The 26,264-nt window shown below is 46.2% G+C and overlaps 1 protein-coding gene and 1 long non-coding RNA gene across 5 annotated transcripts in view; one reads left to right on the forward strand and one right to left on the reverse strand.

The window, feature by feature from the left end:
- Positions 1 to 22,588, forward strand: part of LOC137436524 (lamina-associated polypeptide 2, isoforms beta/gamma) — a 66,019-nt gene extending 43,431 nt beyond the window's left edge. For all 4 annotated transcript variants that reach the window (XM_068130391.2, XM_068130389.2, XM_068130390.2 and 1 more), the window contains 4 exons: positions 3,712 to 3,798; positions 3,916 to 3,993; positions 4,201 to 4,259; positions 21,466 to 22,588. In XM_068130391.2, coding sequence (XP_067986492.2) covers positions 3,712 to 3,798; positions 3,916 to 3,993; positions 4,201 to 4,259; positions 21,466 to 21,763 — 522 coding nt within the window. In that variant the 3' untranslated portion in view covers positions 21,764 to 22,588. The remainder of the gene's footprint in view (positions 1 to 3,711; positions 3,799 to 3,915; positions 3,994 to 4,200; positions 4,260 to 21,465) is intronic.
- Positions 22,589 to 24,173: 1,585 nt separating this feature from the next.
- LOC137436526 (uncharacterized) lies at positions 24,174 to 25,747 on the reverse strand. The gene is made up of 2 exons (XR_010986299.2): positions 25,462 to 25,747; positions 24,174 to 24,817 (listed from the first exon to the last, which is right to left on the reverse strand). It is a non-coding gene; the product is annotated as an uncharacterized LOC137436526 (long non-coding RNA).
- Between the last annotated feature and the right edge of the window lie 517 nt (positions 25,748 to 26,264).

Consider the following 26,264-nt stretch of genomic DNA (forward strand, 5'->3'; position numbering starts at 1 on the left):
TGGTTTTCCCAAGAAAGATCATGGCAGACAGTGAGACCCAAAAGCTTGAGCGACAGAACTTCTTGGAGAGGATTGTTGAGAAAGTAGGTGGGAGTGTTTTCCAGTCTAGTGTAGCAGCATAGCAAACCTGTTGTGCATTTTGTGATACAAGCACCAAATTTGGCACAAATGTACATTAATATGTTGCGAACATTTTCAGATATTGGGCCACTTGAAATTCCGTAATTTTTTTTTTCAAATTTTTTCAAATTTCGTAATTTCAAATTTTTCGGGTGACACCGTCACAATTTCGGTCTTCGAGGCCGGCCGATATAGTGGGGCGGCTTAGCCCAAATATTCAAAAGAATTGTGCATTTTGTGATACAAGCACCAAATTTGGCACAAATGTACATTAATATGTTGCGAACATTGTGTGGTCAGCAATGAAGACGAGAGTCTGAATTACATGTATGCAAAAGACCTTGTGAACCAGTGAAGCAAATACACGGGTAAGCATGAATTAAATCTAGGGCATGATATAATTTCCATGATGTTTACCTCTACACTCAATGGTGGAAGGAGGTAATGTTTTGATCCCAGCTTGTCTGTATGTCTGTTTGTCTGTTAGTCCACAAAATTCCAGACAAAGCTTGTAGTAGTGGTAGTTGTAGTGGTGATAACAGAAATTGTTATATAGAACTGAACTTATATTATTATTATATGCAGAAAATAACTTCATTTCTATATGCCCTGCAGTGGACAGGTTAATTGGTTTATGCACTAAAGGGGTCACCCTGGTGTGCACTGCTGTGTTCTGCCTCACTGAGTTGTTCAGGTATGATGTACTCAGCACAAGCTTCCGGTCGGCCCGGAGGTGGGGGTGCGGGGCCTGTCACGGAACGTCAAAACAAACGGCCTGCCGGGGCCGCCCAAAAGTCGGGCGTGAGGGGCGCGTCCACTAATGGAACGCCTCTCGCTTCCCAGATCGAGGGCCACGTGGTCAGGAGAACCTCGTCCCTTCCGGTCACACTTTGCCTATCGGCCGGCCTCGAAGACCGAAATTGTGACGATGTCACCCGAAAAATTTGAAATGACGAAATTTGAAAAAATTTGAAAAAAAAAATTACGGAATTTCAAGTGGCCCAATATCTGAAAATGTTCGCAACATATTAATGTACATTTGTGCCAAATTTGGTGCTTGTTTCACAAAATGCACAATTCTTTTGAATATTTGGGCTAAGCCGCCCCACTAGTCGGTCTTTTCGGAGAGACATAGTAAGAGTGTGAGATTTGTCAGGATTGAAAGACATGTTCCACTTGTTTGACCAGTCTGTGATTTTGTTCAGGTCTGCAGAGAGTGAGGAGGCTACAGACTGCCGATCTGAGGGATGAGGGATGGAGCGGCAGATCAAGGAGTCATCAGCAAAGAGATAGAGAGGATTTTCCAGAGAGTCGGAGAGATCATTGATGAAGACCAGAAATAGCACAGGGCCCAGAACACGACCTTGGAGAACTCCAGCCAGAACAGGAAGGGGAGATGAGAGAAATCCATTCAGGGCCACATGTTGCCAATGACCAGAGAGGAAGTCCGCAAGCCACGAGTGGAGATTTCCATGGATACCATAGGAGGAGAGTTTGGTGAGCAGAGCTGGGTGCCAGACCGTATCGAAGTCACGTGATATGTCAAGGGAGACAGCTCTGATTTCCTGTTTGGAATTGAGGACCTCCATCCATTGTTGAGACAGCAGAAGCAACATGTCCAGAGTAGAATGACCTGGTCTGAATCCAAATTGATGATCAGAGATCAAGCCATTGGAGAAGAGGAAGGATTTGATATCCAAAGCAATGATGGATTCCATGACTTTGCTGATAATTGGGAGCAGGCTGATTGGTCTATAGTTGCAAGGATCTGTTTATGCACCTTTTTGTGTAAAGCGGTAATGTTTGCTGATTTCCAAGATGCTGGCAGATGACCTTGAGCAAAAGAGAGGGTGAAAAGAACAGAGAAGAGGGTGAGATAGAGCGGAAGAGCAGGATTTTAGGACCCGTGGGCTGATGCCGTCTGGTCCAGTTGCAGAATCAGAGTCGAGGTTTGACAAAAACTTCTCCACCTTGTCAGGAGAGAAGGACACAGAGTCCAGGAGCAATTGGGTTTGACTGGGAAAGGTGGGAACAGAGAGAGATGGGTTTGGGACACAAGATTTTGAGGCAAACACAGAGTTGAGGCATTCGGCTTTGTCACGTGCGGTGTCAATTGTGTAGCCATTTGAGGTAAGGGAGGGGATGGAGGGGGAACAAACACCAGAAACGGATTTGACCACATGCCACCAGGATTTGGAGGAAGAAGACAGGTTTGAGAGTTCAATCTTGAGTGTGGAGAGATAGTGCTTCCTGGCACTCCTGAGGGTAGACACACTTGTTCCGAGCTTGGTGGAAGGAACTGAGATTGCCTTCAGTTGGATATGCCTTCCAAGAGGCAAAGGCAAGTTGTTTCAGGGCAACTGCCTCACCACAAGATTCAGTGTACCATGGATGGGAGGAGGGGTAAGACAAATGAAGACGAGATGGGATAAATCTGTGCATGAGAGAGAGCAGTTTGCTTTGGAAGAATTCCCAGGAAGAATTGATGTCAGAGTTCAGAGGCAGTAGAGATGGGAGACCAGTCCAGATGATTGATGGCTGCTTGCAGACCGCGTCAGTCAGCCTGAGTGAAATGCCAGACTCGTCGGTGCTGAGGAGGCTCTCTGAGAATGGCCAGAGAGATGTCCACTTCAACAAGCACATGATCAGAAGAACCGATTGGAGCAGAAGAAGAGCAGCAGACATTTGCAGGGAAGTTTGTCATAATCAAGTCTAGAAGAGAAGATACTCCATTGACCGAGATCCGGGTCGGGAAATTGACAGATTGTGTCAGTCCCAATGAGTCGCAGAAGTCCTTTGCTGGGGTGCCATGGCTGGTGAGAGAGGAACCCACACCCAGCCAGCTGGCATGATGACAGTTGATGTTGCCACATATGAGGAAGAGAGAGTTTGGATGAGTTGATAGAAGTTGGTCCATGTTGTCCGACAGCGAAATGTAAATGGAGTCATCACTGTTTGGAGGACGGTACAGAACACATGAACAAAAGGTGGGAGTGGAGAGAAAGCCGTAGCCAGAGGTACTCCTGGGGGTCGGGTGGAGAGAGGGCAGGGCAAGGAGAGTGAGGAAGAGAGTTTTTTTTATAAAGATAGCCAACCCACCACCAGGACAGGGATCAGGTCTATCATACCGGAGGAGGGAGTAAATAGGAAGAGATATTAAGGAGTCAGAGACACCTTGAAGGAGGAAAGTTTCCTTTAAGCAGATCAAGTCTGGATTGTCAGAAGCAACCTGAATGGAGAGATCAATCAGGTTTGAGCGAAGGACCCGTATGTTTGAGGTCCATACCGTTAATGAGTTCAAATTGTGGAATAAGAAATGAACCACCAATGCTGTAAAGGTAAACAGACCCTTTGAAGATGGTGTGAAGTTTCAGACTTTGCAAAATCACCATGAGCTTGCTCTTTGTTATTTTCATCATCAACTGGAGAATGAAGGCTTCTTTATTTGGTGTGAGGTCAGATCTGATCTTCTAGATTGGATGGCCTTTACCTCCGCTGTTTATTCTTTTTTTATTTTGCGGTTCATATTTCGATTTTGCACTTTATTGTGAGGTTTGTAATTTAAGAGCTATTGTCTTTCTTTCCTTCAAGCAACAAAAGAAACTCCCCTCCCCACCGAATGTCAGTCCTGCGAGTGAGGAGTACGACTATGGCCCCTTGGACACCGCAGTGCTCCAGGTTTGTCAGTGTTGGCTGCACGCTCTTTCTGGTTTTGGCGAAAATGTAGGATGAGCGTTTTGTGTCACCTTTTGGTTGATGATTTTTCTAACCTAGTAACGAGGCATCTTCTTGCAGGCACCGTTGATTGAAAGAGCTGCAACATACTCCCCAAAGAGTATAACCCTTGCTGTTAAAAAGGATCTAAAGTTTTTGGTATATTTCAATCTTTTCTTTCCTTCATCCTGGGTTTGTCTACTGTTTGCTTTTGTTCTGGTGAATAACATTTGCACACTTTTGTGGGTGCACTTGATGTAGACCATGTCCTCCATCCATTTAGTTTTATTCACCAGTTGTTTTGTGGTCATGTGACTTTGAAGTCCTTATGCCTTTTTTTTCTTTATTTTTACTTTTTTACTCCAGGAATTTCCCAAACGTCCTGAGCGGGAGTTTGATTTATACAGAAGCCCAACTGGAATCAGGTAATGATTTTTTATTATTATTATTATTTATTTTTCACAGCATCCCGACTTCCTTATTGGTCCCCTACCCGGAGGGGACTTTCGATTTGCTTTCCATCTGTGCATCAGTCCGTCTGCCCGTCCCACCTGTGGTTGTCTGCACTTTTTTCCATACCCTTTAACATATTCAACTGAAACTTGGGACATGACTTTATTATGATAAGTTACAGAAAAAGTTTGAGGTTTGGGGTGTTTCGCAAATTTTTCACGGAGTTATGCCCTTTTTGAACTTAGAAAATATCACCTATTATGCATGGGTCAGTTTTCTAGACTTTTTCCCCTTACCTTTTAACATATTGAACTGAAACCTGGTAGGGGACATGTATTGCAAAGCAATTCTCCCTCTTGTTATAATTGGTAAAGCACAACAGGAACATTCCATAAACCTTTGATGCTGTATAGGTAGGAGGGATATTCACTTTACTAGGTTGATTTAACCTTTAAATATACTCCGCTATTGACCATTTCTGTGTCCACCAGAGGGAGATAGTCAGACAATCCATAAAATGTCCTCCTTTTTGGTGTTTGGAAACGACCTTTATGCCCATTTTGCATCGTGTCTTTGAACCTAACACCATATGAATCGAATGAGTGGTTTATGGACTTTAGCACAGTCCAGAAATACTAACTTGTTTGGTTTTTCCAAATGCAATTAAGTGTTCTGTAAGCATGTCGTTTGTCATTGTATTTCAGCATGACCCGAATCAACATGTTTAAGATAATGAAGGGTGTAGACAAATAAGTGCAGATGAGTTTTTCAGCAGAATGGACACTGACAGGACAAGTGGCCACAGTTTCATAGCAAAGAAGAGGAGATTTAGAATGGTAGATGCATTGAATAGTAAATGCATAGAATAGTCTCACTGGAAAGGTATATTGACAGCAGAAACATTAGATAGTTTTAAATTTGAGTTAGATAGGTATCTAGAAATAGTGGGGATAGAGGGGCACTTGTATATTGGCACGATTGTGCAGGTTTGAATGGCCTAAAATCCTCCTGCATTTAAGTTACTTGTAACTCCTTGTAAACATGGCATCATTATGAAAGAGCCTCAAAGTAGTCCTTTCAGCATTTCTTGAATCCATATTTCCTGATCTTCTTTACTCACCCAACCGCCCCCCCCCCCCTCCCTTTCCTTTTATCTAGTACTAGTAGGGGTACCCGGCATTACCCGGTGCTGTTGTAAACCTGATGGCATTTTAAAGGAATCTAATTTTGTTTGTTTTTCTATTTTTTGTGGAGGCCCAAAACACTTTTTCTTTTTTCTTTCTTTTTTTGTATGCAGAATCGAGGCTCGTGAAAGAGCTAACATTTATCACACAAACAAATCAAACAGACAAGCAGAGTACATAAAAAGGGGAGCGGTAGACAAGATGGGGAGAGAAGGGGAAGCACACAAACACAACATTTGAGAGCAGGGACATCGGGAGATGTGTGGGAGGGGGGCTTGGGAGGAGGAGGCGTGGGAAGGGGGAGGGGGGATGGGAGAAGTCTAAGACAAGGACACCAAGGACTTCCAGGAAAGAAGTTGGTAGTTCAAAAAAGTGGATTTGGGGTGAAATTAGCGGGGGTAGAAAAGATCAAGGTTTTGGATAGGCGAAGATAAGAGATGGTGGTGAACAGCTGTTTTAAAGACCTGGAGGGAGGAGTGGGATTGAAGAGAGTGAGGGAGTTTGTTCCAGAGGCGGGAGAAAAGAGGAATGAAGGTGAGCAGAGAGTCTTGATTTTGGCAGTTTAACCATAAGAGGGTTGCAGGCAGATCTTTTGCGACCTGTAGGAATATTTGGGGGACAGAGCCCAGAGAGAGCTGGGGGAGCAAGGCCGGAGAGGAGTCGGGAGAAGACGGAAAGACCACCAACCTGCCTGTGGTGAGTAAGTGAAAGGCCCTCGGAGATAGCTTCATCGTGGGAGATTCCAATGATTCTGAAGGCTTTGGTTTCAACAGCGTGAAGACGAGCTAGGTGTGAGGCAAGAGCACCAGCCCAGAGGGGAGAGCAGTATTCCATTGAGCTGCGGATGAAAGCCTTGTATGTGGTGAGGAGCTCAGGTGTGCCAAGGAAGGACTTCACACGACGGAGGATGCCTAGTCGGCGACTGGCTTTGGAGGCCAGATTTGAAAGGTGGTTTTCCCAGGAAAGATCATGGCAGATAGTGAGACCTAAAAGCTTGAGTGACAGAACTTCTTGGAGAGGATTATTCAGAAAGTGGATGGGAGGGTTGTCCAGTTGGTCTTTTCGGAGAGACATCGTAAGAGTGAGAGATTTGTCAGGATTGAAAGGCATGTTCCACTTGTTTGACCAGTCTGTGATTTTGTCCAGGTCTGCAGAGAGTGAGGAGGCTGCAGACTGCCGATCTGAGAAATGAGGAATGGAGCGGCAGAGAGTGGAGTCATCAGCAAAGAGATAGACAGGATTTTCAAGAGAGTCAGAGAGATCATTGATGAAGACATGTCATACCCTTCCTCCCGTCCATGGTACACGGAATCTTGTGGTGAGGCTATTGCCCAGAAACAACTTGCTTTCGTCTCCTGGAAAGCAAATCCAATGGAAGGAAATCTCATTTCCTTTCACAAAGCCCGAAACAAGTGTGTGTCCACCCTCAGGAGAGCCAGGAAACAATATCTCTCCGTTCTCAGGACAGAACTCTCTTATCTGTCTCCCTCTTCCAAATCCTGGTGGCGTCTGGTCAAATCTGTTTCTGGTGTTTGTTCCCCCTCCATCCCCTCCCTCACCTCAAACGGCCACACGGCTGACTCCGCACGTGAAAAAGCTGAATGCCTCAACTCTGTGTTTGCCTCTAAATCTTGTGTCCCAACCCCATCCCTCTCTGTACCCACCGTACCCAGTCATACCCAACTGCTCCTGGACTCTGTGTCCTTTCCTCCTGACAAGGTGGAAAAGTTTCTGTCAACCCTCGACTCTGATTCTGCAACTGGACCTGACGGCATCAGCCCACGGGTCCTAAAATCCTGTTCTTCCGCTCTTTCACTCCCTCTCTCTGTTCTCTTCACCCTCTCTTTTGCTCAAGGTCATCTGCCATCTGCTTAGAAATCTGCCAACATCACCGCTTTGCACAAAAAAGGTGCAAAATCAGATCCCAGCAACGACAGACCAATCAGCCTTCTCCCAATTATCAGCAAAGTCATGGAATCCATCATTGCTTCAGATATGAAATCTTTCCTCTTCTCCAATGGCTTGATCTCTGATCATCAATTTGGTTTCAGACCTGGTCACTCCACTCTGGACATGCTGCTTCTGCTTTCTCAACAATGGATGGAGGTCCTCAATGCCAAACAGGAAATTAGAGCTGTCTCCCTTGACATATCACGTGCCTTCGATACGGTCTGGCACCCCGCTCTGCTCACCAAACTCTCCTCTTTTGGTATCCATGGAAATCTCCACGCATGACTGGTGGACTTCCTCTCGAGTCGTAGTCAACGTGTGGCCCTGAATGGGTTTCTCTCATCTCCTCTTCCTGTTCAGGCTGGAGTTCCCCAAGGCAGTGTTCTGGGCCCTGTTCTTTTTCTGGTCTTCATCAATGATCTCTCTGACTCTCTTGAAAATCCTCTCTATCTCTTTGCTGATGCCTCTACTCTCTGTCGCTCCATTCTTCATCCCTCAGATCGGCAGTCTGCAGCCTCCTCACTCTCTGCAGACCTGGACAAAATCACAGACTGGGCAAACAAGTGGAACATGCCTTTCAATCCTGACAAATCTCACACTCTTACGATGTCTCTCCGAAAAGACCGACTGGACAACCCTCCCATTCACTTTCTGAATAATCCTCTCCAAGAAGTTCTGTCACTCAAGCTTTTGGGTCTCACTATCTGCCATGATCTTTCCTGGGAAAACCACATTTCAAATCTGGCCTCCAAAGCCAGTCGCCGACTGGGCATCCTCCGTCGTGCGAAGTCCTTCCTTGGCACACCTGAGCTCCTCACCACATACAAGGCTTTCATCCGCAGCTCAATGGAATACTGCTCTCCCCTCTGGGCTGGTGCTCCTGCCTCACACCTAGCTCGTCTTCACGCTGTTGAAACCAAAGCATTCAGAATCATTGGAATCTCCCACGATGAAGCTAACTCCAAGGGCCTCACTCACTCACTCACTCACCGCAGGCAGGTTGGTGGTCTTTCCGTCTTCTACAGACTCCTCTCTGGCCTTGCCCCCCCAGCTCTCTCTGGGCTCTGTCCCGCAAATATTCCTTCAGGTCGCACAAGATCTGCCTGCAACCCTCTTATGGTTAAACTGCCAAAATCAAGACTCTCGGCTCACCTTCACTCATTCATTCCTCTTATCTGCCGCCTCTGGAACAAACTCCCTCACTCTCTTCAATCCCACTCCACCCTCCAGGTCTTTAAAAACCTTGATCTTTTCTACCCCCGCAAATTTCACCCCAATTCCACTTTTTTGAAATACCAACTTCTGTCCTGGAAGTCCTTGGTGTCCTTGTGTTTTATACTTCTCCCACCCTCCCCCCCCCCCTTCCCACGCCTCCTCCCCCCAAGCCCTCTCCCTCCCACACATCTCCCTGCTCTTAAATGTTGTGTGCTCTCAAGTGTTTGTGTGCTTCCCCTTCTCTTGTCTTACGCTCCCTCTTTTTGTATATTTTGTTTGTCTGGTTGATTTGTTCGTGAAGTAAATGTCAGCTCTTTCACGAGCCTCGATTCAGTATACAAAAAAAAAAAAAAGACCAGAAAATGCACAGGGCCCAGAACACTGCCTTGGGGAACTCCAGCCTGAACAGGAAGAGGAGATGAGAGAAACCCATTCAGGGCCACACATTGACTACGACTACAGAGGAAGTCCGCCAGCCATGCGTGGAGATTTCCATGGATACCAAAGGAGGAGAGTTTGGTGAGCAGAGCGGGGTGCCAGACCGTATCGAAGGCACGTGATATGTCAAGGGAGACAGCTCTAATATCCTGTTTGGCATTGAGGACCTCCATCCATTGTTGAGACAGCAGAAGCAGCATGTCCAGAGTAGAGTGACCTGGTCTGAAACCAAATTGATGATCAGAGATCAAGCCATTGGAGAATAGGAAAGATTTCATATCCGAAGCAATGATGGATTCCATGACGTTGCTGATAATTGGGAGAAGGCTGATTGGTCTGTAGTTGCTAGGATCTGTTTTTGCACCTTTTTTGTGTAAAGCGGTGATGTTGGCTGATTTCCAAGCAGATGGCAGATGACCTTGAGCAAAAGACAGGGTGAAGAGAACAGAGAGAGGGAGTGAAAGAGCGGAAGAACAGGATTTTAGGACCCGTGGGCTGATGCCGTCAGGTCCAGTTGCAGAATCCCTCATTTTCACGTCCCACATCAGTTTTATCATCATCGTCCACTCAGCATCATGACGATGAATTCACGATGAATCACGATGATCATCAGCATCAGTCACGTCATCAATCATGTTTCATGTGACGTCGTCGTGTGTGACTGTGTGATACTGTTGTGGACAACAAAAGTGGCTAATGAAACGCACGTCATGCCACGGCTCACAACTGCACAGCGTCATGAGGCTATTGGGATGATCCGTGGGGGAATGTCTCACCGTCAAGTGGCTGTGCATTTCCATTGTCACCGAAACACCATTTCTGCATTGGTGAGACGTTACCAGAACACTAATGACGTTGCCGATGGCCTACGTTCAGGACGTCCACGTGTGAGGACGCCAAGACAGGACAGATGGATACGGGTGACGCATCTCTGCAACAGGTTCCAGACTGCAGTGACCACTGCCCAGACCATTCCAGGACTTCGCCGTATCCACCCCAACATCGTCAGTCAGGAACGGCTTACGTCATTACGGGTTATGACCACGACGTCCCGCCATACGAGTTATTGACTTTGTGTCACTGTCGCCTGAGCCCTGCTCCGAACTTGGACTCTTTATGTCATTGTGATGGACATTACAAATGCAGTTCTACCGTCTTGTTATGGTCTCATAATCCACCTATTAAAGTTTACATGGAAATGTTACATTGTTGTTATATTTTCCAATTCAGACAGAGTTTTAACAATGCACAGTTTCTTTTTGTGGCTTGTATATATTGTTACAGTACGCGGTTAAAGATGTTATATTTGCCGAGCGGAGGCTCCGCGACCGAACAGTGCTTCCCTGACTAAAACCCGATTTACCCCAAACTTTGGCCGGATCGCGCCACCGCTATTCAATCGGGAAAACTCTAAAGCGACCGAATGCAAAGAGGAAGAAGACGTACAGAAGCGTAACTGGGTTTATTATTTACACACATATAAGCAAGAAGAAAGCAGTCACGTTTATTTACAGGGACATGAGACGCAGGTGACACAGTGAAATCTTTAGCTTATACAGACTTAATTACCTACCCAGGACAGAACAAACAAAGACGACTCACACGGGGAATGATGACAGGAATTGGCTGGAAGGAGAGGAAAGTCCACTGGGTCCGGCAGCACGATCCGCACGTTGGGCAGCTGCCGTTCCTTCGCGGCCCTGCTCCGAACTGCCGTCCAGGCCCCTAAGCGGCTGGCGAGCGTTGTTGCTGCTGCTGCTGTAGACGCTGCCGCTCGCGAGCAAGGTGACGAATAGCAGGCTTGGTGCTTCCTTGGATGATCTCTGCTTGTTGGACCTCACAACTCAGCTCTTTCTTGGACCCTCTCTCTTCTCAGCTCATCTGCCTTGGACCTTTTTGCGACTCTCTTAAAAGCTCCTCTCCTTTCTCAGCCCATCTCATGTCTCTCCCTCCTTGTCTCAACTGCTTGGACTCCCTCTCGTCTGCACTTGGGAACGCCCCGCCGGCGGGTTATATAGGCCCCGCCCCTCAACCTTTTCGAACCTCCCCCAAACGTTCTCTCTCCGCCCTCTCAAGCCAAACCCCTTGTTCATGGTTGGTCGAGTGGGGCTGGCTCACTCCTCCCCTCCCTGACGAGGTGGGGACCCGCCTTTCTTCACCAACCCTGCCTCGTGGTCAATGGCGGCAATTGGAGGGGATGTAATTGGCAATGGCGATCGAGGCCTGGCAATGACGAAAGGGGAAATGGAGGTTTTGGGAATGGGAATGAAGGGAATCTATCTCTTTCACTGGTGCAATGGAGTATTTCAATTAATGGGAGACACAGCCTTACCCTAAAACACATAATAAGATATAACTATCGAACAGGGGTATTCTATTATTGGCTGACGTGTATGCTTTTGGACTAATTATGGGACGCCCTTTGACCTTTACACAACTCCGGAGGCAGGAGGCGCAGAATAAACAATAATAATAATAAAGCACACAATAAAAAAAATACAGTCCTCATATCCGCAACAATATATACAGTGCATTCAGAAAGTATTCAGACACCCCTTCACTTTTTTCACGTTTTGTTATGTTGCAGCCTGATGCTGAAATCGTTTAAATTGATTTTTTCCCTCATCAATCTACACTCAATACCCCATAATGACAAAGACAAACAGGATTTAGAATGTTTTGCAAATTTATTAAAAAGAAAAAATTGAAATATCACATTGACATAAGTATTCATACCCTTTGCTATGACACTTGAAATTTAGCTCAGGTGCCACCCATTTCTCTTGATCATGTTTGAGATGTTTCTCCACCTTGATTGGTGTCCACCTGTCGTAAATTCAATTGATTGGACATGATTTGGAAAGGCACACACCTGTCTATATAAGGTCTCACAGCTGACAATGCATATTGGAGCAAAGACCAAGCCATGAGGTTGAAGGAACTGTTTGCAGAGCTCAGAGACAGGATTGTGTCGAGGCACAGATTTGGGGAAGCCAACAAAAAAAATTCTGCTGCATTGAAGGTTCCCAAGAGCACTGTGGCCTCCATAATTCTTAAATGGAAGAAGTTTGGAACAACCAGGACTCTTCCTAGAGCTGGCCGCCCGGCAAACTGAGCAATCGGGGGAGAAGGGCCTTGGTAAGAGAGGTGACCAAGAACCTGATGGTCACTCTGGCTGAGCTCCAGAGATCCTGTGTGGAGATGGGAGAAACTTCCAGAAGGACAACCATCCCTGCAACACTCCACCGATCTGGGATTTATGGCAGAGTGGCCAGACGGAAGCCAAACAGTTCAATATTGGTTTCGTCAGACCACAGAATCTTGTTTCTCCCAGTCTGAGTCCTTTAGGTGCTTTTTTGCAAACTCCAAGCGGGTTTTCATGTGTTTTTCACTGAGGAGAGGCTTCACCTGAGCTAAATTTCAAGTGTCATTGCAAAGGGTCTGAATACTTCTGTCAATGTGATATTTCAGTTTTTTATTTTTAATAAATTTGCAAAATTTTCTAAAATCCTGTTTTCTCTTTGTCATTATGGGGTATTGAGTGGAGCTTGATGAGGGAAAAAATGAATTTCAACGATTTGAGCATAAGGCTGCAACATAAGAAAATGTGAAAAATGTGAAGGTTTCTGAATGCACTGTGTGTGTGTGTGTGTGTGTGTGTGTGTGTGTGTGTGTGTGTGTGTGTGTGTGTGTGTGTGTGTGTGTGTGTGTGTGTGTGTGTGTGTGTGTGTGTGTGTGTGTGTGTGTGTGTGTGTGTGTGTGTGTGTGTGTGTGTGTGTGTGTGTGTGTGTGTGTGTGTGTGTGTGTGTGTGTGTGTGTGTGTGTGTGTGTGTGTGTGTGTGTGTGTGTGTGTGTGTGTATATATATATATATATATATATATTGTTATAGATCGCGGTTAGATGTTATAGACCGAGCGGTGGTGTAAGACCGCGACCTAACAAAACTCACCCGATTCACCCAGACTTTTGCCGTATCGCACCTCAGCTGCTCAATGAGGGAAAAGACGAAAACGACGCAATGCAAAGAGGAAAACGAAGGCAAAGAAAGGTTTGGAAATACGACTGAATTTATTGACTATTTACACACAAGCAAAAAGAAAGCAGTCACGTTTATTTACAAGCACATAAGACGCAGGTGACACAGGGAAAATACTAGCTTATACAGACTTAATTAACCCAGGACAGAACAAACAGAACGCTGACTCATGCGGGGAATGCCAGGGATGGCAGAAGGTGGATGGCTGGAGGGAGAGGAAAGGTCCAAGGGGGGGTCTTGCAGCTCAATCGTGCGTTTGGCAGCCGCCGTTCCTTTTTGTTGGCCCTGCTCCAAACCGCCGTTCAGGCCCCCTTTGGCGGTTGCCGGGTGTCGCTGCTGCGGCGGCCTCCGTCCGCTGCGTTCCCAGGACTTGTCTCACTGGTCTGGTCCCTCAACCCTCAACCCTCAACTCTTTCTTGCTTCTCTCACTTCTCACCACCGACTCCTCTCTCTGGTAACCGACTGTGACCAACTCCTTGCAACCAACTCCTCCTCTCTTCACAACCCTTCTTTTTCCAACACAGAGTGCATCTCTCTTTCTTCTTCTTTTCTCTCCACTTCCGGTTGCGCCCTTTTATAGCGCCCCCAGCGATCACGCCCCCGGCGCTTTGGACACGCCCATCGGGGCGCTCACCTCGGCCCTGGCTGGTCGCACGACCCTCGGGCTCCGCCCCGGACGACGACGGGCGGGCGCGCCCCTCCCCTCCTCTGACGAGGTGGAGACACGCCTTTCTTCCCTGACTCGAGCCTCGTGGTCAATGGCGGTTATTGGAGGGGAGGTGATTGGGAATCGAGGGTCGGCAATCACGAAAGGGGGATGTGAAGGAAATGGGGATTTTTGGGGATGGGAATGAAAGGGGATCTATTCTCTTTCACTGGTGCAATGGAGTACTTCAATTAATGGGAGACACAGCCTTATCCTAATACACATAATAAGGATATAACTGTCAAAAGAAAGGATATATCGTGTCCTGCATGTATGTTTTATGGACTAACTACGGAAACGCCCTTTGACCTTTATACAACCACAAACGGAGGGAGGAGGGGTGATATTTTACAACAACCTTTTACAACAACATTTTACCACAACAACAAAATAAAAAAACATTCTCATATCCACAACACTGCACCCTCCTCCCCTTAGGCACGTCCCGGGCCTATTACTTTTACCTTAGTGTGGCACGTAGGTGTAGTTCCCTCTACTTTTAACCTGACCCTGAGTGCGACAGTTTTAAAACATAAATAAATGTGTCCCGCTGCTCCATTGCACCCTGCCTAACAGACTTACGCCCACAGTTAACCGAATTGCGGAATGGTCTTCAAACTATACACTGACGGTGGGAAGCATTATTTACACTGACGCTATTTTTATTTACAAAACTAACCCAGGACCTGTAATTGTTCTTTCTGGGGGGGAGACAGTCTGCTCTGCATCGACGCACCATGAACGCACCCAAAAACGCACCAATACACACCCAAGCACCAATCGGTGCAGTCACCATTGTTCAATGAATGTTCAATAAAAATAAAATCAACAACCCCTAACCCTGCAGGTGTCTCTTGCTCTTCGGCTCCCTCTGCTGGTTATTATTATTTGTCTTCCAGATGTTGTCATTCTCTTTTGCTTTGCTTACTGGCGGCCTATTTGCAATAAAGTGTGCCCAATGTGTCCTTCTTATTTATTTTATTTATGGCCCACAGGGCCGACTATGTGTGGTTCACCTGTGGGGCATCGGTGCCCTGTGGCCAAGGTCCGCCAGCAAGATTTCGGGCCCTCTTGGCCGGTTCCAGCAGAGGGGCCATGCCCCAACCCATGGGGTCCATAAGTGGTGCTCGGCCACAGGCATGTGGTCCATAATGTGGTGCATCGATGCAGACAGCTGGTTCTGGGAATTTCGGGCGCACAATGGCCGACCCACGCACGCTCCCCTCGGCGCCCAACGGCGCACAGGTCATGTGGGAGACAAAAGAAAGACAATTGAGCGAGGGGTAAGGTCACAAGGGTACACGTCAATAAGGCAATGCAAGGCAAAATGCGTACGGAGGGCGAAGTGAGAAAGCTCGTCCCTACCGTACGTCACCCCCCTGTCACCTAGCCTACCCTTGCCCTTACCCCATATGTACAAAATCTACACATTACCAATTCGTCACTACTGTCACGTCTTCCCCATATTTCCCCTATACCAAATTCGTCACCACAATCCCTCTACTTCAAAAATTTGCCATCATCAATTCATCATCAATCCTCATAAGGAGGAAGAGATGGAATTACGCACAATGTCACACCCACGTCATGATGCGTCTCACATTCCAAACATTTGCACAGTAAAAATAATTAAACATGGCATGGTGTGGAGTACCTGTCACCTCAGGTGAGTGGATGCAGATGGTGCGAGGAGATCCTTCATCCTAACTATCCTCTAAATGATTTTAACACACTTTACACTACCCGGGGTCTTTCTCTGGCCAAACCATTGGCCCTCTTACACTATGGGTTCTAAAAACCAATTCCCATTGGCCAAACTGTGGTGCTTTTCAATTTGGGGTCTCACTCCCCCGATTCATCTCCCGGTGCCCTCGCACAATTTCTGGGCTGTGGCGTGTACCTCTCCCAGCGGGTCTACCCACCTGCACACCTCCACCACTGCAGTTGCCTCCGAGCTTACCTGCTCCTTACCCTAACCTAACTACCTGGGGAAGGCCCTCTGGCGCTCTCCCCACTCGGTGCCCTCTCTGGCACTGGGCTACCCGGGTCCGTCCTCCGGATCCTCGGGCCCCATCCACAACAACTACTACCGGCTCCCAGAGCCCACCTGCGGCCTCACCTGGCCGACATCCTCACAGTGGTGGAGCGCCCAACCAACTACACACACTAACAGGCTACACGCCCAGCCATTTCCACAACACCAACGCACCCATCCACATACCATTCTGTCACCCGCACCACAGATGCCAATATCCAACCACAATTTACCTGTACCCTCTACCTAACACTTACACTACCCGCCCCGGGTATCCGTGATGGGGGTCCACTCTTCCCCCATTCACACCTTTGCACCATCCACTCCACTCCACAATTTCCACCATTCTCACTCCACGACCATCCATTCCAATACTCCATACCATTTATTCCATACACCTGTCTTTCATTCACCTGTCGTTGCACACCTGTGCAATCCTACCTGGTGCCACCTGCACCCTCCTCCTCTTCCTGGACCAGTTGGTCAACACAACACAATCACCACTACTCCCTCATACACTGCTCCACACACCTGTCCAGTTGCACACCTGTGCAATCACACCTGTTCAATTCTCACACACACGGCATCATCTCAGCTAACTACTCCCCTCTGAAACTTGCGCTTCCCAGTCGTCCCTTTAAACTATTGCGCTCCCTCGTCATTATAATCCACACTAATCTACCTGCGTCCCCACTACAGGTATCAGTCACTAACTAACCTTAACGTTACCTAATGTCAATCTCTTCTAGATCCCTACAATATAACCTAACCCACCCGGGCTAGTTTTCACTGCCATACACCCCATAAACTATAGCTCCTTTGCCCCACGTCTGTGAGGGATGGTGGATTTGCCATCCCACCACATCGGGGGTCTCTCACTATCAATTTTGTACACCTAAATTCCAACCAATCAAAAATTTGCCAATCACTACTCATCATCTGCCAATCATTACTGCCAATCCTTTGCCAATCATCAAATTTTGTTTTTCTCTAATTTTGGGTCCAAAACACTATCACTATCACGATCACCATCATCACAGTCCGCTATATCCTAGCCTCGGTGCGTCATGACATCATTAAACTCGGCTTCGTAAAGCCGAGCAATGAATTCGGGTGGTTTGGTTGCCTGCAGGTTGAATCCGTCCGGCTTTCGGTTCAAGGGAGGTGGTTTGGTTGGACCGAGATTCCACGCACCATCTCGGCGCGGCACCTTGCGGTCCCGGGCCCGATGGCTCCATCTCCCCCGGTCGGAACCCCGTCCCCACGAGGGGGCACCGTTCCGCTTCCTCCCACTCGCCCTCGAACCGGACCGGTCGCCTCGCCCGACAAAGCCCGGACTCGACCGTGCGGGGCGGGGCCAAGCCCGAATCGGCAACGACGCTCCGAAGAGAAACGACGCAGCTTCGATCGACGCCGGGCCTCGCACCCAACCAAGCACCCCTCGCACCGAGTGCTCGCATCGGCTATCCGTCGCTCTAACCACTAAACCGGTTACCATCGATGCTTCACTTGCATGCTTACAAGCATACGCTACCCCTTTCACCCTCACAAAACCTGGCGTTCCAACGCCGTCCGTACATTCCACCAACGCTCTCTCTGTTACACACCACACCTCTTGCGCACACTTCGGTCCACACCTCTCCTCCGTTACGTCCTCCGTAACACTCACCATGGGCGTGCACTCCGCATTGCTCTCACTCCCTGTGTCACACCCCGTACACACCGACGTGCATTCTCGCTCGCACTCGGTTTCACTCCCACACTTTATAACACACCCACTCGCCGACGCACACTTTTTCCTCCCACGCGTGCCATTTCCACTCACTCGGGACCCCTCACCAACGCCCGGGTGCTTCCTCGATCCCAAGCGCGCGAAAATTCTTTTGTCGCTAAACATCCTCTTACAAAATCTCCCCGCACAATACACAACAGCACGACTCACCTGGGGGATCCTTTTCTCCACGCGAACCTGCAAACTTCCATTCGGGTTAAGCACAGCATCGTGATGTGAGCAGGGACTTTGTACATAATCCATTTCTCCCTGCAATTCTCGGGCTACCTCCGTCATCTCTTCAATTTTAATTCCCGCTACTGCTTTTTCTTTATTCTCCTCGGCGACCGTTGGCTTTAATAAAATTCCCTCTACCTCATCGGTCGCCGGCTTTTCCAAACACCGTGTCGCGATTTCTACCCCCGTCATTGTACCCGTGCTTTCCTCCGCTTCGCTCAACCGGCGCTTCTCGACCCGCGTTACTTCCTTGTGCACCCATGGGACCCTTTCGCCCACCATGCGATCCATGGTCTCCCCACATTTTTGCATGCGGTCACCCATTCTGTTGGTTATTGCTTCAATTTGGTTTCCCAACCCGTTCGTTATTGCTTCCATTTGGTTTAGCCATCGCTCCCTGTTCCGGTTCAAAAGGGCTTCCATTTCAGCCATAAATAATTGCATGTCTTCCACCGTTGGTACAAAGGGCGCGGCAAAATTTGGTGCCGCTGTAACCACGTGCGCGAGAGCGCCATTTAGTGCACCTGATACCTCCTCAACCACACCTTCTTTACTCTCCTCCACCATTTTCTCCACATACATTTCCCCGAGGTCCTGGGTTACCCCTAACCCGTCTATCTCTCCCACCGGCATCCCGTCGCCTTGAACAGCCATGGCGCGATTTCAAAATTCAGGTTTTGTAAAACGAAACAAATTTCGGCCGTTCCAAATTTTGACCAAATTTTTTTTTTCCTCTATTCGTTTAAAAAAAAAAAAAATTTGGTCGGGCCTCGAATCCCACTCCCAGACACCAATTGTTATAGATCGCGGTTAGATGTTATAGACCGAGCGGTGGTGTAAGACCGCGACCTAACAAAACTCACCCGATTCACCCAGACTTTTGCCGTATCGCACCTCAGCTGCTCAATGAGGGAAAAGACGAAAACGACGCAATGCAAAGAGGAAAACGAAGGCAAAGAAAGGTTTGGAAATACGACTGAATTTATTGACTATTTACACACAAGCAAAAAGAAAGCAGTCACGTTTATTTACAAGCACATAAGACGCAGGTGACACAGGGAAAATACTAGCTTATACAGACTTAATTAACCCAGGACAGAACAAACAGAACGCTGACTCACGCGGGGAATGCCAGGGATGGCAGAAGGTGGATGGCTGGAGGGAGAGGAAAGGTCCAAGGGGGGGTCTTGCAGCTCAATCGTGCGTATGGCAGCCGCCGTTCCTTTTTGTTGGCCCTGCTCCAAACCGCTGTTCAGGCCCCCTTTGGCGGTTGCCGGGTGTCGCTGCTGCGGCGGCCTCCGTCCGCTGCGTTCCCAGGACTTGTCTCACTGGTCTGGTCCCTCAACCCTCAACCCTCAACTCTTTCTTGCTTCTCACTTCTCACCACCGACTCCTCTCTCTGGCAACCGACTGTGACCAACTCCTTGCAACCAACTCCTCCTCTCTTCACAACCCTTCTTTTTCCAACCCAGAGTGCATCTCTCTTTCTTCTTCTTTTCTCTCCACTTCCGGTTGCGCCCTTTTATAGCGCCCCCAGCGATCACGCCCCCGGCGCTTTGGACACGCCCATCGGGGCGCTCACCTCGGCCCTGGCTGGTCGCACGACCCTCGGGCTCCGCCCCGGACGACGACGGGCGGGCGCGCCCCTCCCCTCCTCTGACGAGGTGGAGACACGCCTTTCTTCCCTGACTCGAGCCTCGTGGTCAATGGCGGTTATTGGAGGGGAGGTGATTGGGAATCGAGGGTCGGCAATCACGAAAGGGGGATGTGAAGGAAATGGGGATTTTTGGGGATGGGAATGAAAGGGGATCTATTCTCTTTCACTGGTGCAATGGAGTACTTCAATTAATGGGAGACACAGCCTTATCCTAATACACATAATAAGGATATAACTGTCAAAAGAAAGGATATATCGTGTCCTGCATGTATGTTTTATGGACTAACTACGGAAACGCCCTTTGACCTTTATACAACCACAAACGGAGGGAGGAGGGGTGATATTTTACAACAACCTTTTACAACAACATTTTACCACAACAACAAAATAAAAAAACATTCTCATATCCACAACAATATATATATATATATATATATATATATATATATATATATATATATATAATATACATACATACATACATACATACATACATACATACACTAGCTTGGCTCGTTTCGCTGCGCTCGCCTCACCACCCGTCATTACAGAAGAACGGGCTTGTTTTAGCTGAGGATAATGACTGTACCTGAGTTGCTGTGTTGTCATGATTTACACCAATCTTAATGCAATTTTTTTTTTTTTGCACAAATTTATTTGTTGTGTTTGTGATACACATACATACATACATACACGTATATATACATACATATGCCTGGCACAAACCCAATACATACTTTTTAGCCGCGTCGCAGACGCTGGTCATAGAGTGCCCTCTGCTGTTGTTGTTGTTCTTCTTGTTCTTGTTCTTGCAGAGAAGACAAAACCTCAAAGCTCCACCCATTCTGTCAGAGGCTTCATATCCACCATTCACCACAAATATCCACCATTTTATTAACTCGCATAGCTTTGAGGCCTGTTTTGTAGGCCCGTGGTGTCTTCCTCTCTCACACAGTTTTATTTCAAATCAAATTCGATATATCATTTCATTTTTCACAGTCGCTAACATAGTTTTAGACTCGGTTGAAAAAAAAACGGGAAGAAAATCCGATGAAAGTTGCCCTTTATAGAACGAAATGAATTCTCAAAGGCCTGTAACTTCAAGTCCATTGAGATTTATTTTTTTTAAATCGCGGCATGGTCAGTCATACACCGCCCGAAATAACAGACGGGAAAATGCCGAGATATATATATATTTTGTTTAAACTGCGGCATGGTCAGTCATACACCGCCCGAAATAACAGACGGGAAAATGCCGAGATATATTAAAAATTCGTCCATTTGATGACAATCGTCACGATGAAATATTTAATTTATACATCGTCACAATAATGTGGAGAGAGGAGCATAGCTTTGTTCACGTGTCGCCACACACGGGAAATTGCCGAGATTTTTTTTTTTTTAATCGCGGCATGGTCAGTCATACACCGCCTGAAATAACAGACGGGAAAATGCCGAGATATATTAAAAATTCGTCGCCACACACGGGAAATTGCCGAGATATATTTTCACTTTGCACAAAAATAACATCAAGTAATCGAATCAATAGGAATGTCCTGTGCCTATAACATCGACGTTATAGGCACAGCTGCATCTAGGCATTGTGTAACATCGACGCGGCTTTTGTTTTAATTAAAACTTTTTGTACTTGTTTGGTAAATGGGTGGTACAAAACTCACCTCCAAGCTGTCTAGCCTTGGGTTTGTGCCAGGCCTTTCATGTGACATTTCGTTTTGAAGGTCACTCGAAACCAAATCAAGCAGCAGAAGGTTGTCCATTAAATATTTAGCTGTAAAAAAGACATTTGGCTGTTATAGTGTGAAATATTTTGTTATTTTAGTATATAGTAAAATGGCGATAATGTATCCACCACAGACTGTTGCTATTGTCTTAGATTTGGATGAGCAGACAGCTTGTGTGCCTTTTACTTATTTTTACTTTCTGCAGTGCTACCCGCCGTCCACCCATTCGTGGTGCTGCTCATAGTGATTACGCTTCGCCTCTGCTCTCGCGAAGGGTGCCTGAGATGTACGCCAGGCCGAGGCTGACGCAGCACGACCTTCTAAGAGCAAAAACTGTGCTGGTGGCAAAACGGAGGTCTGTGCCCATCTGGGTTAGAGTCGTCATTACTGTAACGCTGCTCGTTTTCGTCCTGCTAGTGTACATTGCCATGGAGGAGAATTTTGAAATGCCTTCAGAGATTCTTGAAAGCAAAGGTGACAAACGTTCGGATCCTGGTGTTTGATTGCTGAATTGTTGACGTTTGACACGGCTCCTGCTGTGATGCTTGCGGCTTTTCTCATCTCGTCCTGGATTTGCTCAAGTTTGCTTGGTTTTCGTTACTTGGATTGAAAGCATCAATATCAAAGAGCAGTATTTCACCATGTTCAATGTTTTTGGTCATGACATAAAACCAGTGCTTTCCTTTTTCTTCTCCTTCTTCTCTTTCTTCTCCTTCTCCTTCCCCTTCCCCTTCCCCTTCCCCTTCTCCTTCCTCTTCTCCTTCCTCTTCTTCCTCTTCTTCTTAACGTATACTGTACAAGGCTGGAATACGTCCTGTTTTGGATAGCCTGAGGATTTTGATACCCCGTCAACCTCAACATTGTGTGAAATAGTTAGTGTATTAAGAAGCGTCCGTTTGCCAGTTGAAATGGAAATCGTTTTTTTTTTTTTTTTTTTTTTTTTTTTACATTGTAGTTTCAAAAATGACAACACACCACAACTCTTCTCTCAGAAAACACGGTTGCAATGCACGGTATATGTGTTTTCACGTTAATTCACGTGTGTACTTAACTAGGGGTAAATTGCTCGGATTACCGGCAGATTTGCCAATGGGCTACACGTGCTCGGTTATCCTCGCCGTGTCTCACATCGTCATATGAAGACCATCGTGTTGCCATCGTCCTTGACCGGCATTTGAACAGTAAAGTGAATATAAATTTCTCTCCTACCTCAGCAAAGTAAACCTTTTCATACGTGTGTTCTTTTAACAATTAGTACTAGATATTTCCCGATACTTTTGTGCTATTGTTGAAAAGGGGAAATATATTAATAAAGGTTACCTTCCGAATGTGTCCATTCCTGTTATTTACCGTACATGTTGCAGACGCGTGTTCATTCCCAAGCCATTTGTGGTTAGTTTGCGAAATGCTGGACATTCCCGTGGCAGCGTCAGTTATTATCGCATTAGAGGCGACGTTGACGCTTCCACAAATCACATTGTGTCTCCTTGTGCAATCGCAATGTCCCTGTACTTGCTCTTCTCGTTTCCACTGCTGTTGCAAATGTTCTTAAGAGAGGGAAATGATGTGGATTGCCTTTTATAAATGTTTTATTTTTCCGTAATGAACAAACAAGTTTGTTTGACATCCTGTTTTGACTTCCTTTTTGTGTAATCTTTCTCTCGGCTTGCATCGCGACGTTTCCGAGTCATTGGGTGATGAAAGTCCCCCATTAGTGTTGTGGGTCCATAATGCCTAAATTGTTTTGAACATAATTTGTAAAGGTAGCGATGTTGAATCTAACCAGAATTTGTCAGTGAGAATTCATGATTTCTTCTAGTTACCCTCGCCTGAGGAGAGGATATTGCATTTGAGTCTGTTTGTCTGTCTGTTTTTGTCTGTCTGTTTTTGTCTGTCTGTTTGTCCGTTTGTTTATCCACACAGAATAAATATGATTTTCTCTGCAACCGTTGGTCCGATTGACAGGAAATTTTCACCATAGGTGCAACTCCACCTGTAGAATTTTTCTAATTATGACGTCATAGGTCACGTGGTTTAGCCACCATCTTGGAAAAATCGAAAAACTTTGCACCTATATATCTCTGAAAGTGCTGAATAGAAAAAATAATTGAGACATGGTTCATTGTAAAGAACTCTCCATGGGGAATAAAATATGGTAATGATGTCATAGGTGCCTCCATTATGACATAATTTGACAAGTACAAAACTTCATTCTGTCAAGATGAAATTTATTGAGCGCCATGTCGGCATAAACTGGTGGAGAAAAAAAAATGATGATGTCATCGGTCATGTGGTTCGGCCGCCATCTTGGAAAAACAAAAACTTTGCACCTCCATATCTTTGAAAGCACTGAATAGAAAAAAATGAGACATGGCTCATTGTAAAGAACTCTCCATGGGGAATAAAATATGTTAATGATGATGTCATAGGTGCCTCCATTGTGACCATAATTCGACAAGTACAAAACTTCATCCGATCAAGATGAAATTTCTTGAGCATAATCAAGGAATAAATTAGTTTACGAAAAAAATGATGACGTTATCGGTCACGTGGTTCGGCCGCCATTTTTGTTTTAACACAAAAGCCTTAAAAACCACTGAAAATCCATCCTGGCGAGGGTTTGCAATCTCTGATTGCTCTTTCTTGTTACGTGTTTAATTTTACACCACCCTAACTCTCCTTCACTCCTCCCCCCCTACATAAATACCAGTACGAGGTATTTTCTCTTTCTTGTGCTGTGGGGGAGGTCAATTTAATTCTCACCAGTTAATAGTTGCTATAATAGCATGTGGTACCAAATTAAAGTAGAATGGGTGTATTGTGCATGATGGTGATGGTAGCTTTGAGCCCCATTCTACTGAGCACCAAGCTGGGCTTTGACTGTGACCCCAGCTTGACTATGACATTTGTACATAATTCTGACGTTTTATTCTCTCCAACACATAATTGCACTAGCTTTTTAAATGTTTTATTATTTTTTTTAACAAAATTTTTTAAAGTATAATCCAGCACATTTTGCTTAAAAAGGTGTCCGTTGATGCAGCCGGTGTAAATGAGGTAGGCAATGACGTTTTGACACAACATTGGCATGACTGGCATGCTCACAGCTATGTAAAAGTATCAATGCCCAGCAGCCACAGTGATATATTTGTTTATAAACAAACTTTTTACAGTCATTATATACAGTTATAAATAGGAAATTCAGCACCAAGTCTTTTGACGACGTTAGTTCTTATGGACTGCAGCATTTGAAGATTTCGTCCCCCTTGCCCTCATGCACAGTAGCCGTGCTCAGGCCCGGAGCCGCTGTGCGAGCAAACACCGCCTCTGCTGCTCCTTGGCCACCGATCCACTCCACTTGTTATGCTGTGGTTCCACCTTCGCTGGTACTGCAGGCAACGCCATTTGGTGACTTGGCTGCAAGCTCTCTGCCAAGCTTATAAGAATAGCCAGCATGGAAAATACTGCGCCGATCAGGTAGATCTTTATGATACTCCCAGCCATGACACCACAGCCGCAATGACTTGTCAAGAAGATGGAGTGGTAGGGCTGCAAGTCTGAGGATGAAACGATGCAGATATAGTACGAGATGCACTTGCGAAGGAAATTAGAGGAAGGTAAAAGCCTTCATCTTGTTACAGTATTGTGAAATGGTGGTAAACTTAGCTTTATCCAAGCTTATCAAACAATTGCATAACAAATTTCTTACACTAATGTAATTTATATTAGATTTTGTTGCAGCATGGTAGAACGTCAAGAAACTTCACAATATCTAATCTTGTTAAAACGTTCAAAAGGAAAGTGCAAACATGGGAGCTTTCGTGTCTGCCCATGTTGCCATCCACACAGGTATTTACCTTGGAATGGAGAGATTCCCAATGAATACCTAGTAGCAAAAGCTGTACACGACCACTGAATACCAATACAAATGCATTTGTTAAATCTGTTGCAATAATGCTCTACTGTGTCACCTTGTGCTGCCTTCGCTCACGTTCATATATATATATATACACACACACACACACACACACACACACACACACACACACACACACACACACACACACACACACACACACACACACACACACACACACACACACACACACACACACACACACACACACACACACGTACTCTGTAGAGGGTGTGTGTGTGCAGTGATAATAAAAACAATAGTGTGTGTGTGTAACAAGCTCACATTTACTTGCAGGCGTTGGTGGCGAAAGCTTCTGTTTCACACGTTGAAGCAGTGAATCCTCAGCAATATGACTTCGCACTGACTTTTGCTTTCAAAGACCCAGAGAAGAGCGACTGTCCTCAAAGGGCTCTGTAGGCAGATGGTTCTTTCCCGGAGGATGTCGATCTGCGATGTGAAACGCACTGCTTGCTCTCGTTGCCTTTTAATACAAGCGGTGATGACGCATCTCGCTGGAAGCATGCGCGATGCACGCAGGAAGCACGCCAGACTCCACCCCCTTACCTCCACCAACTCTATTTTCCCTGCTCCAATAGTTTGCCTTCTTCCCAGCACGTGACTCGCATACCTCTTGCGTAAGCCAGGAGAGTTGGGGGTTATCTGTTAACTGCAAAAATGCTTGTTATCTATTTGATAGATTTAGAGAGAGAGAGAGAGAGAGAGTGTGTGTGTGTGTGTGTGTGTGTGTGTGTGTTTGTGTGTGTGTGTGTGTGTGTGTGTGTGTGTCCATGTCCCAATTGTCCCATCTGCCGACATTAGTTGGTTGACATTAAATATCCCAGTGTCCATGAAGAGTAGGCGAGCTATCATCTGCACCTTGAACAAATTCCAAATTTCTGCCGTAACTCCTACTGGGAAGGCAATAGCAAGCCCCCCAGTATAATCATTGGAACCGAATGCAACAGATTATGTTGTATATATATTTATTTTTATTTTTATTTATATAAATAAGAATTTTTATATTTATATATATATACAGTCACGTGAAAAAGTAAGTACACCCCATGTAAAGTTTTGACTTTTTC

Source organism: Myxine glutinosa, chromosome 11, assembly GCF_964187855.1.
Source record: "Myxine glutinosa chromosome 11, kmMyxGlut1.1, whole genome shotgun sequence".
Taxonomy (NCBI): Eukaryota; Metazoa; Chordata; class Myxini; order Myxiniformes; family Myxinidae; genus Myxine; species Myxine glutinosa.